This window comes from Vigna umbellata, chromosome 7, assembly GCF_029865625.1.
Source record: "Vigna umbellata cultivar VRB3 chromosome 7, Vumbellata_1.0, whole genome shotgun sequence".
In the NCBI taxonomy this organism is placed as follows: domain Eukaryota; kingdom Viridiplantae; phylum Streptophyta; class Magnoliopsida; order Fabales; family Fabaceae; genus Vigna; species Vigna umbellata.
In genome coordinates, this window is record NC_142171.1 from 6,222,272 (window position 1) to 6,234,571 (window position 12,300).

Here is a 12,300-nt window from a genome sequence, read left to right on the forward strand (position 1 = left end):
GTGGAAGACATTTTAATAGAAAAGAAATAGCCAATCAACAATTTGGTCCTTAAAAGTATGCACTTCCTAACAAGTACCATACCTCAGCGTCAACTTCCTCAATTGACTACTTACATTGGTGAAAACCATTACGAATGCAACTTGCAAGCAGTAAAAGTTATGAATTTCAAAAGCAGATTGTATATTAGCTCGGGATATAATCTGAAACATTTACACCACTTGTTACAAGTACAACTTTCCTTCCCTTCCCTCACTGCCTTTTTGTAAGGTAGGGAAGGTCATATTTTTGAATATATTGAGAAGAAAATCTAATAAAAACACAATTTGAAGAGACCTAATCAAAACTGAGTGAGAGACCGTCATTATGGTTACATTTGTGGCTTCCGTAACAATTGCGTTGCCTCGCTTTTCCTTAAAAATGCCAAGGACAGGGGAGATTTCAAGCCTAAATTTGTACCATACACTAGTCTCTCTGGCGGAGTTTTGGTTTCTACTTTGTTTCGTCAAACTCTGGTTCCTGTTTCGTTTGATCTTTCTCCATGATCTGGACGTGAAAGCCATTTGGAAATTGTAAACCAGGAGTTCGAACGATATTTCCTCCTTTCACGGGTCGCCACCTGAAATATTATTCATTTGTTAAAAGAGAGACTTTGCATCTCAATTTAAGTTCACAGGAGGACACGCTGTTGTGTCATTTATATTACCGGTATTTCGTTACCAAACAATGAAGAAATATAGCCATCTGAACTTTAGTGAAGTCTGTTCCAACGCAAAATCTCATGCCTCCACCGAAAGCCATGAAATGTTTTGTGGCACCATTTAGTTCAATTCCCTGAAAGCCCAATTTTTCGGGGTCACTAGTGCGTACAAAAGAGATATAAATGACTAAATTATAAGTTGCTTGCATCTAATAATAGCCAGCTGGTACCCAGCAGCTAAAGCAGCTTTAATTAAATAAGCGTCTCTAATTATTAGAACACAATTTTTCTTTTCATTTTTCTTTATTTCACTAATAATTATTGAAATATACATTTAAAACAGCATTTTACTGTATTTTAAAAATATAACCGGACCAGAAAAAAGTTACACTTTATAATTATTTTATTTAAAAAAAACATGCCTTAGACGCACCTCCCATCTCCGTGGGTTGAAGGAAAGAGGATCCTGATATTTGGCCGGATTCAAGTGCACAGCAGGCGGACACACCATTACTGCCCAACCTTTTGGTATGGTATATCCTGCATTTATGTATGAATGCATTCATTGATTGACCAAATGACGTAATATTGTGAACGCTTTTTTAAATACAACATATAGCTATGTATGCACTGGACTTGTATACATTCCACCTCATTCAATTTTATTTCTAACTACTCCAATAATTGGCTATGTTGCATATCAGACTAAGCCATCAAAAACTGTCTTTTGGTAATGTGAAATGAATGAATGAAGGAACGATATCTGTGAAAATAAACACACGACATACGTACCCTTAAAGTTAATTTCCCTCAGTGCCTTCCGGAAGATTCCAGGAACTATATTTGCGAGTCTCACGGTTTCATTTATGAACTGCAAATCGTCATCGACTTTTAAATGAGATACGTTCACGCACGTAGAAATTTACATCAAACTTTCACTCAAGAAAAAAACCTGAAATGTATATGTCATTGATTTGTATTCTTTCCACGTGATTCCGGAGTTAGGATCTTCACGTCGCTTCAGGATGGCTTCATGTTCCTCCTGAAAGTCACAGCCTTTTCGTTTAGTATATATATATATATATATATATATATATATATATATATATATATATATGGAGTCAAAACGAGGAACGTAAAAAAGAAAAAGTCGTGAAAGTAGTTCAAAGATTTTAATATATTTTTGACGCACTTGTAATTGCTTGAGTACTAAGGGATGGTCCGAGAGTACTTTGGTGGCGTAAGTGAGAGCGAGAGAAGTGGTTTCAAAGCTTGCAAATAGGAGCACAAACATGAGGTCCAGAGCGATCGCTTCAGTCAGGACTGTTCCCTCTTTCTTAAGTTCTTCAATCACATAGTCAAAGAAATCTTCTTGCTCTTTCTTTTGCATTTCCCGTCTTTCCTGCAGCATCTTCTTCAGCATCTTCATTGCCCTTTTCCTACCCTGAGAAAGATCGCAGACAAATGATGTTTTTCAATCTTTCACACATTAAAAGAAACTACTTTTTGTATGCCCATCTTCTGGGATGACATCTTTTCTTTTGCTTCTGGGTTGGCCTACTAAGCATACAACACTATTTAAGTTCTCTTAGCTTCTCCAATGCTTACAGCCTTCTTAAACTTAAGAATCAGTTATGCAGTTACACCATTTAATAAGTAATTCACACCAGTTCTTACTAAATCCATGTAATATTGTAGAAGCTACCAGAAGTTTGGGTGGATGATATGGACTTACCTGCAGACATTTGTGATAAGCTGTTCCTGGAACGTCCAGAGGGAAGGAGATGAGTCCTTGTATAAATGCAACAAAGTTGTCCCTTAAGTTCTCCGAGGATTTGGTTGAATCATAACTGATGAGTTTTTTTGCGGTCAAATCAAATATCATCTGCATGGGAGCATACATAGCAAACCACGGTTTAGACACGAAATGGAAGGAGGGAGATGAAGAAAACAAGAAAATAGTTAAGCAGTAATGATTTCACCCTTGCTGTTGCTTCCTTGAGATCAACAATGTCCTCGCACGACCACTTCTCTAATGTTCTGCAGGCTGTTTGTTCAACTTCTGGGAGCATCTTTTTAAGGCTTTCAGGACCAAACAGATTGAGCACCAAGTTCTTGAGGTACTTGTACATGAACCCATGTAAGGAACCAACATTTTGTCGCCCAAAGATCTTAGTGAATGTGTCTGGGTACCAGCTTTGAAACACCTGACCCTCTTGTTGGAAGATAAAGTAATTAAGCTCGGGGTCCGTTGAAACTACAACTGGGCGTCCAACCAAGTTGGTCTTGAAGATTGGTCCATACCTGAAAGACTCAAAAAGGATGAGCATATGAGTTTATAGCAGAATGCTTCCCAATGAGTTGGGATTAAAATAGTTGTATATATATATATACCTTTTCATTCTCTTCTTGATGAAAGGAGGAATATCAGAAGAGGTGTTGGGGGAGAAAAACTGAAGGGTCTCACCGAGAAGGGGGAAACCCATTGAACCTGGGGGGAGTTTCCCATAGCAACTGGGATTTCTCCATCTATAAACCCAATGTGTTATGGCTATAATAAGCAATGCTCCAAGACAAAGAGGCCACATTTTAATTTTTGAAAGGGAGGAGATGATAATATATATAAGATTAAAAGAGTGAAGTGGTGAAAAGGGTGGTGAGAGAGAGAATTAAAAAGAGGTAAGGAAAGGCTTAAAATGGGTAAGGAGGGAAGAATGGGCAGAAAGGAGTAGACAGTGCTGGCATGCATATCAGCATCTCAGAAGATGTTCTTAAATAGAGAGGCCAATTCTTAGAACCAGTTGAAGAAAATAATATATTATGTTTGGCTTGGTATAGTTTTTCGTGAAGTTGGTTGTTCAAAAAAGCTGTACTAGTAGTTGGAGATAGATTAGAATAATTGGAGTTATATCTGTCTATAGACCACTTATTGTTTTGTCAACGGCATATGTGATGTGTCCAAGGCCCTTGCATGATATGAATCTCACTGGATGCTTCCTCTCCCCACGTCTTCCCTCTTCAACCAAGCTTTTCTTTTTTTCTTTTTTCATTATCCTCATTGCGGTAAACTGAAGTAGCACGAGGCAGAATTATGGCACTTTTTTAGGAGATTTTGCCTAGATTTGATGATGAGTTATAGGTTTCAAAGAATCTCTCTGACCAAACCAAGCATCTCAAGTAAATCTTCCATCCATCATTAAATGCTTCCAGTACTAAACTTCTGAGCCTTTTGTCCAACTTGAGAAATCTTTTCAATATCTATGCTAAATTCTCAATCTCACTGATGTTGATGCTCACAACAAAACTTTAATTTTCTCCTCTCTTTGTTCCTATTCTGAGCAAGATCTTTCAGTAGATCTCTTCTCCTCTGCACCCAAATGGATAATCTCATCCTAACTAAAATGCCTTGCCTTAAATCTCAAGATATACGTCATCGGTGATTCCCCTTGCCCATCGGATGGTTCTAGAACATGCATCCAACCACTGTTGTAAAGGGTCCAACAAGGTCTTGGTTTTATATCTGGCGACAAAATTCACATATGCTAATCTAGCTAGGTCAAAAGACTCTTAAGAAAAGTTTCTGATACAGTGTTTCATCTGGTTGAAGAGTTTTACTCATTGAGCCCTCCCCATCTTCCCATTGAGCCACGGACTTGACCAAATAGCAGCAATCACCACTACATAGGTAGGTCACTGTGAATAATGGCCGAGCATATTGGCTTTTTAATTGTCTTAACTTGAATTAGGTAAGTGGACAAAGTGTACAAATTATGCAGTCCATCCCAAATATCTGGCAAAAGCTTTTTCTAATCCTTTACATGTGTACAATCACTCAGCAACTATCTGCATCCGTAGTGCATGCTTGAACAATAACACTTCTTTTTACCACGCTCAATAATATAAATATATGTATATCTTATGATTGGATGATACTGTACATATGGTATATTCTCTATAAAGTATATGAATCTGCTAAAAGACAAAACACCATTTAATATGATATCAGGGATAACTCAACTACACACAAACTCTGAAAAATTCCAATGTAGTTGTGATTGCTACATTGTCCTGTTCCCCCTTTTTTATATATCGTGGGAACTGAAAGAGGGTGGCAATTTATCCATTTCTAAAACTTGAGCTATTCAACGCTTAAAAATTAAAATGATTGAAGGGGTGGTCTTGGTACAGGATGACATAGATTGCTTAACTGTTTGCCGTGAAGTTGAAACGAAGCAGTTGAGGTTAAGAGGAACAAAATCATGGCAGATCAATGAACACTATTCAATTGTATGTAGTTCACAAGTTGTTTTATGATTAATATTATGAAGTCATAGTTTCTTGTGTTTTAAAGAATAAAGTAGAGATTGTAGTATTTTTGTACTAAGTTGGAGATTTCTAATGTTTTTTTGTGTAAAGGGTCCTACTTGTCCTAATGCAAATGGCATAAAATCTTGAGGTGGGTCCTCAAATGCAGCTGGTCCACTTCAGAAAGATCTTCTGCAACCATCTTCAACCCATTCATGCCATTCGGGTTCAACTATATATCTCATATATATATATAGTTGACTCAACATTTCATATACACCCAACTGTTACTGCACACAGTTATTGGAAAATCCCCTTATCACTGAGTAGATATTATCAATTTCTCATGTTCGGTCCTCATTCATATCAGCTGGTTCAGAAAAAATCACATGAATAAAATGTTTTTTATTAAAAAAATTTATAAAGTCAAAATATCTACAAAAATTTTCTCATCAGAAATAAGTTTATGAGTCTTTTTTTTAAATAAAAAATATATAATTAATTTTTAATTTTTAATAAATTTAACTGTTTTTAATTTTAAAAAATTAAATACAAACATTTTAATTAAATTAATTAACATAAATTTTGTAAGAGATTTTAATAAATTTTATTATTTGCTTTATAGAAAAATAATACATTAAGACATTCAAATATTTGACTAGTTAAACATATTTTTAAAATATATAAAATAGTTATTTGTTGTAAAAAAATTAATCTAAATTTAAATCAAAACGAGATAAAATATCCCAATTTGAAAGTTCAAAATAATAAATTTAATTTGAAAGTTTAAAATAATAAGTTTATGATTTTTTTATTATATGTTGTTTATTTATAAAAAAACATGATTTTTTTTATATTTAAGACTTTATTATATTATTAGGTAATTTTATTAAATTTATAAGTTTTTTTCTTTAAGAAATTGATAAAATTAATAGATAGATGATAATAATTATATTAAACTATGTATTATATATTTTATTTAATAAAATAATAATAAATATGATATAAAAATATTAATTTAAATATAATAAAATTAAAATATATTAAATTATTTAATAAAAATATAATTTTATATGAATAAATAAATGGTATTATTTTTAAAAGTTAGTTAAAATATTATAATATGATCAACCAAACTTAAAGAAAAAGCTTTGGAAATTGAGAATTTTTTTTTCTTTTCATGTAAAAAAGAATAATGATATTTTGATAATATTTTAACCGTTGTTTATATATATTTTTGTTTGGTCTAGAAAATCTTTTAAAACAAACTTTTTCAAAAATAAATTATAACTAGTCTGTGAATAGTTAAATAGTTAGTTAAATTAACAAGTATAACTATGAGATTCTTTTTCTGAAGAAACTTTTGAAAGATACCAAAAGCCAACTTAGAAGTTATAATTATGTTTATACAATATCAACCATGAAAATTGTTTTGATTAAAGTTATATGTGGTAATAATAATGGTGCCCTTCCTAAAGCCATTTTTTGGTGAATTGATTGATAAAGCCATTAGAAAGTATAAGTTAAAAAGCGGTCCAAAGCTATTATGCGTCCCTTTTGTTAAGCGCATATTCTGCTCGGGAAATAGGGAGATTCATCATTACCAATTACTCATTTAATATTACTAAAAATAATTTAAACGTCTTAATAATAATATTAAAATTCACTCATTAAATTGGAAGATGCTAATTTACTCTTTTATTTTTAGAGACTAAAATAAATTTAACCTAAATTTCTGTTATTAGAAAACAATAATTTAACAAAAAATTTAAGAAATGTGTTCTTACATAAATATTTTAGTTACATGTATCATTGTTTGCATAGATGTTGTCAATTATATGAGCAATGAATGTAACGTAACATCGTGACCGCTTACAATTTTTTAAAATTTAAAGACTAAAAAACTAATTTTTAATTCAGAGGACTAAAATAAAAATATAAATTTAAAGATTAAAAATGTAAAAATTATTTAATGATTGATATAATTCTTACATAGTAAAACTTAACACGTCGATACAGAATATTATTCTTTTTAAAAATAAATACAATATTTTATGTTATGGTGTATACAAATCAGAGACACAGAAATTCGAGTTTCATTTAAATATATCGACACATGGCTTGGCTTCCCTCTGATACAGTTAACTCTGAAACAGTTACCGAAATAATCGCACGTGCATATGCGATAATCGCACGTGCATTGCATACATCATAAAGTGAATAATTAAAATTCAGAGAAAGAAAAAAAAAATGAATTTTAGAGCTTAAAATGAAGTTAATAATATGCTTAGGAATCTCTAGTTTGATATTAATATATATTTTTTAATAAATTGGACAGAAATTGAATTAATTTTAAATATGCAATGCAAAGTGTAAATAGGGTGTAAAAAAATATATTTATGTAAAGATTACGAAAGGCATTAAGTAGTTGTTATTATATTATTAAATGATGAAATAACCACAGCAAATTATATCTTTCTAATTTATAGGTAATTGGGTATGTTTAATTCCATTTGCCCAAAGGGTGTATATTGATAATTCATGAATCAAATAATTGGTAGAATTTGATTTCGTGGCGAACATGTTGGACACGTTAGCATAAAGTGCTTAATAATGGTTAAGCTCACAATTGGGAAATTTAATATGACAGTTTACCCACAGAAAGAGCTCTAACTTAGATTTAGGTCTGATATATAATTGGATTAAGAGTAATTAATGTACTATTAATGTAATCTTATTCACAGTTAACCGTTTCAATCAATGTTGAAGACAGTGCATTATTGCAAATGGTTTGAATTAATTATTTTGGTAAATAAATGAATGGTTTTTGTATTAAGCAAAAGGTACATTCTTGAATTAAATAATAAAATAAATGTGTACTTTTAGGAAGGAACGTGATAATTAATTTGCGATGTGAATTAACTCTTCCGCACTCCATGATAATTTTGATGATCCTCTGCGTTTTGAGAAGAAGAAAAAAAAAACCAAAAATGAGGTCATGCATGAGTTAAGAGTCGTAAATTATGGAGAACGAACAGAAGACCCAAATACGTAAAGTTAATGAAACCCTTCATTTTTCTTGCGAATTAATCAAAATATTACTTCACCTGCTGAAATTTTTTTAAGGTTAAATATGTTTTTAATCCCTAAATTATTGATCGTTTTTTATTTTCGTCCTACAATTTGGTCCTCATTTTTTTTAAATCTTGGTTTTAGTCTCGAAAACTAACACTGTTAAAAATGTGGTAGTTTTCAAAGACTAAAACTAAGGTTTCAAAAAGAATGGAGATCAAATTGTTCCTTATTTTGAAAGAGGGACGAAAATCAGAAACGATCAATAGTTTAGGGACTAAAATTTTTTTTTATAAGAATACAAATTTTTATTTACATAAAAGTATAATATGCACATCAGAAATTCATTTTAATAAGTGAATAAAACAATCCATGTAATTCGCACCACCATACTTAATGTGTCAAAGTTATATAAATCGATTCATATATTTAATTAAAAATAAGTCAACTCAATTAAGTTTATTTTCTTTCTTTAAATTATAAATCTTAACCCGAATTTGAATAAAATAGTGAATATATTGACTTACTTGAAGATGTTTTTTTAACTTGTTTAATGTATTTAGTATAATATAGCCATTGGATTAGTTAAATCTACTTATTTATAATCATCGAAAGATCAAGATATTTTCTTAATTAACAAAATCTTAACCATGATTAGAAACAAGTATTATAAAAGCAGTAAAAAAAATCAAAATATAAACCTACATAATTAACCATTTAAACTGTTCAAAAACCATTACACCCAAATCATAATCACTAAAATGGTTAAAATGTCAACTTATAATTTAAAATAATAAATATATATAAAACAAATAATAAAATCATTGTTGATAGATTATCAATGAATTAACCACACAGATAAATTCAAATCCATTTTACAAGCCAAATTCAATTCAAGGCACATTAAAGAAACTATATTTGCTAATTCAATCCTTGTCAAATCCGTACTAAGCCGAATCGCCCAATAGGTTTGAACCGATTGCACAATTTACGATTCAGCAACCAACGTAATAATCTATTAGGCTATTGTCCATCGGTTAAAAGAATATTAATTTTTAAATTTATGAGTAATTAATTAATTAATTAATTAACATTAGGGTTGATTAGAAAGTCCAGAAGCTGAACCGACCAAAATAAATGAGACATGTTGGATCTAGCTAGGGGTAGGTCCGAACAGTAGAAAGTCCAAAGCTATATTGCATGGCTAATAAGACTGAATGTGTTAAAGAATACTCCAAAATCATGAAAACGAATAGCTTAGGATTTGCAATAATGCGTTTTGTTTTGGTGTCATTCATATATTATAAGCCATGTTCCACATATTCCGACATGTCGTCCCCCTCATGCTCCTTCTAAGATTGTCACTTATCAACATCTCTTCTACCCAATCCAACCACCCAATTCAAATATTAATAACTTATTACTTGAAAGGGATGCCTTTTTATGTATTGAAACCTAAATAATGTGAGATTTTTTAGATAATATATTGAAAAAATCAATACTAATAAGTAATAAACAACTTAATACAAAAGGCTAAAACATATTTTCAAATTAAAAATATTAAGCAACTTATCCATACTTTAATCTGCATACTAAAGCTTTCATAAATGGATGGGATCTTTACACTGACATTATTTTCTGTAATATTTGTCTAAATTTATATTCTTTATTTATTGGTTAATCTTTCGATTTCTGCTAAAAGGGACCGAGGGAAACTCCTGCTACTATTGCTCGGGAACGCTCCTCCTTCACCGATCGGTCATTCTCGCTTTCGCGTTACCTACTGACTCTTCCTCTCTCAATGTCAAAGTGGGGTGACCGGCAGAAAACACTCTGACGCTCAAGTCAAAATTTATCTTCGCAAGTCTAGTGAAAATTAGTCAAAATCAGAGAGTTTAGCTTGTTAATCGATTGTTATTTATATGGTTTCAAAGAATATTATCCATTAATTTACCTCTTAATGACGATCAATGCTCACTTTAACTGCTCGACAACAACCGTTACATCATTAATTACACATTGATGGACATTCAAAAGTTGTCTCCAGCCAACCGCTAGAGAGTTCGCGAATCGATTCCACCTACTCGGTATTGACTAAGCATGCTCGGTCGATCGATCCTACTCGATAGTAACACTTTCCATTTAAAATGCTTTATTATTTTGATCATCTATCTTAAGATACGCCTACTTTGTTTCTCATGTAATTGTTTATCATTTTTAAAAAACATAGTAAATTGAACTTTTAAAAGATTTATACCAAACCAAATTATTCTTAATTACTTAAAATGTATATTTAATCCCTATCAAATAAACTTAAGTTTTTAGAATTTATTTAATTCGTATTAAATCTTTATGGATGTTTATAAATCACTGGTAAAACGAATATATGTTATCTCTTGGGCCAAAAGTGTTGACTACCCAGTGGACTCAATGTGGGAGAGTCCATCCTTATTTAAGATTCGAAGTACATTTTTTAATCAAGTTAAAATATAGTTTTGTATTTATTAGTTCGTGTGCTTAGATGTTGAGTTTAGTGCAATGTAAATTAAAATGGTCTTTATTGTATGTCTAAAATAACATGTTTTTTAAGACAGACACTAAAGACGATGAGAAGAATTATAAGATATCTTAAAATTATACAGTACAAGCATCTCCTTAACACTTTTTCAATATCTTAAAATGGTCTGTTAAAGCATTTTGTACACTGTCTTTATATGATTTGTACATTCTTTATTTATAGTTAATTTCCCCCGAAGATAATAATATTAAGTTTTCTGAATTTAAGATAATACTTAACCACATAGAGTCTATCCGAGATTCCCAGTTAATTATTAATTAACATATATTAAGTAAATCAACGACCATATATTAACTTTCAAAATATTGGCAAAAACTGACTCTTATCAAACAAGTTCATTTTTTTTTATTTTAATATAAAAAACATCAAAAACAGAAATATAGCTTTCCTATGCTTCGCTTCTCTCCCCCAACAAAATTATTTCCTTCCCATTGTTTTTTTTTTATCAAGGCAATTTAACTCTAATGTTTTCAAAGTTGTATAGAACAGGCTTTATACTTTTGGGCCTCGATTTTTGCTTTGTTGGGCCTCAATAATAAATCCAAGGGTGTTGCTCCCTCCACAACCATCCCTTCTCCCTCCACCTCCCCAACCTTCTACAAAAAAAATTTAATTACAAAAATAACTTTTTTTACTTTTAACCGTATTTATTTACTTTAAACCCAAACCCTATATTTCTTCCCATTTTCACTTTTCACTCAGCCCCACCTCCCAACTCTCATCTCTTTTCAGATTCTCACCCCCCAACTTCACCAGATCCGTTTCTTCTCATCTCTCATCTCTTACTTCTCTCATCCATATTCGTTTACGCAGCTCCATCCCCAACTCTCCAAGTCTCACTTTCTCCATATCTGTTTACGCAGCCCCATCCCCAACTCTCCAAGTCTCACTTTCTCTCTTTCTAGACAGTGGTGCGGAGAGTTTGCGGTGGTCATTCGGCGGTATAGCGATCATAGATTACCTCAACCACCTGGCCCTTCGATTGGCCTACACAACTAAAACTATTTTTTCATTTGTACAACTAAAACTATTTTTTCATTTATACATATGTTTTAAAATTAAATCACCTTTTTATTTTCTTAATTTAAGTTTTCGTTTTGGTTTACATCACTGCCTGTGTGTGGCTGCTTCTCCCTGTTGTCGTTGCAGTTCCTCACCAAAACAAATCACGCTTCTTGATACGCCTTTTCTCCTTTCCGTTACTCGCCCGAATCCTAAACTCGATTATTACTAATATTAATTTAATCTTCTTATTATTTTATTTCATGTAAGATTAAATTATTATAAAAATCGGACAATCTTCATCTTCATCGATAATTGTACCACTATGCTCACCACCGAACGTAAGTCTGCCGATTTCAATTATTTTTCTTCGTCAAAGTAATTCCAATCTCCTCAGTTTTTCTAAAATAAAAACAAACCTGCTTACCGTTAATCATAATCATGAATATAAAACCCACGCTCCACTGAATCGTTCGTAACAGTATAATAATATCGCGATGTTTTGCTGTTTGCTTTGCAATTTGTTCTTCTAGAACACTACCTCTGCGACACTACGAAGACGCCACGGAAAGGCACATAAGCTAAACCACGCACAATCATGGAAGATGAAATGTACAACATGCCATCAACGACGAAGTACTCGGA

The 12,300-nt window shown here is 31.8% G+C and overlaps 1 protein-coding gene across 1 annotated transcript; it reads right to left on the minus strand.

Annotated features, from left to right (window-relative positions):
- Positions 1 to 32: 32 nt before the first annotated feature.
- LOC124836156 (cytochrome P450 87A3) lies at positions 33 to 3,456 on the minus strand. The gene is made up of 9 exons (XM_088094241.1): positions 3,093 to 3,456; positions 2,681 to 3,002; positions 2,434 to 2,583; positions 1,891 to 2,142; positions 1,651 to 1,740; positions 1,491 to 1,569; positions 1,132 to 1,238; positions 705 to 832; positions 33 to 617 (listed from the first exon to the last, which is right to left on the minus strand). Exons 1-9 carry the CDS (start codon positions 3,284 to 3,286, stop codon positions 491 to 493), a joined length of 1,449 nt encoding a protein of 482 aa, XP_087950367.1. The 5' UTR covers positions 3,287 to 3,456; the 3' UTR covers positions 33 to 490.
- Positions 3,457 to 12,300: the final 8,844 nt, after the last annotated feature.

Excerpts from the sequence above, each read along its gene's own strand:
- LOC124836156 (XM_088094241.1), bottom strand. The coding sequence starts at position 3,286 with ATGTGGCCTCTTTGTCTTGGAGCATTGCTTATTATAGCCATAACACAT. Across the intron at positions 3,003-3,092 it reads ATCAAGAAGAGAATGAAAAG|GTATGGACCAATCTTCAAGA; the intron begins GTATATATATAT and ends TGAGTCTTTCAG. Across the intron at positions 618-704 it reads TGTTTGGTAACGAAATACCG|GTGGCGACCCGTGAAAGGAG; the intron begins GTAATATAAATG and ends ATAATATTTCAG.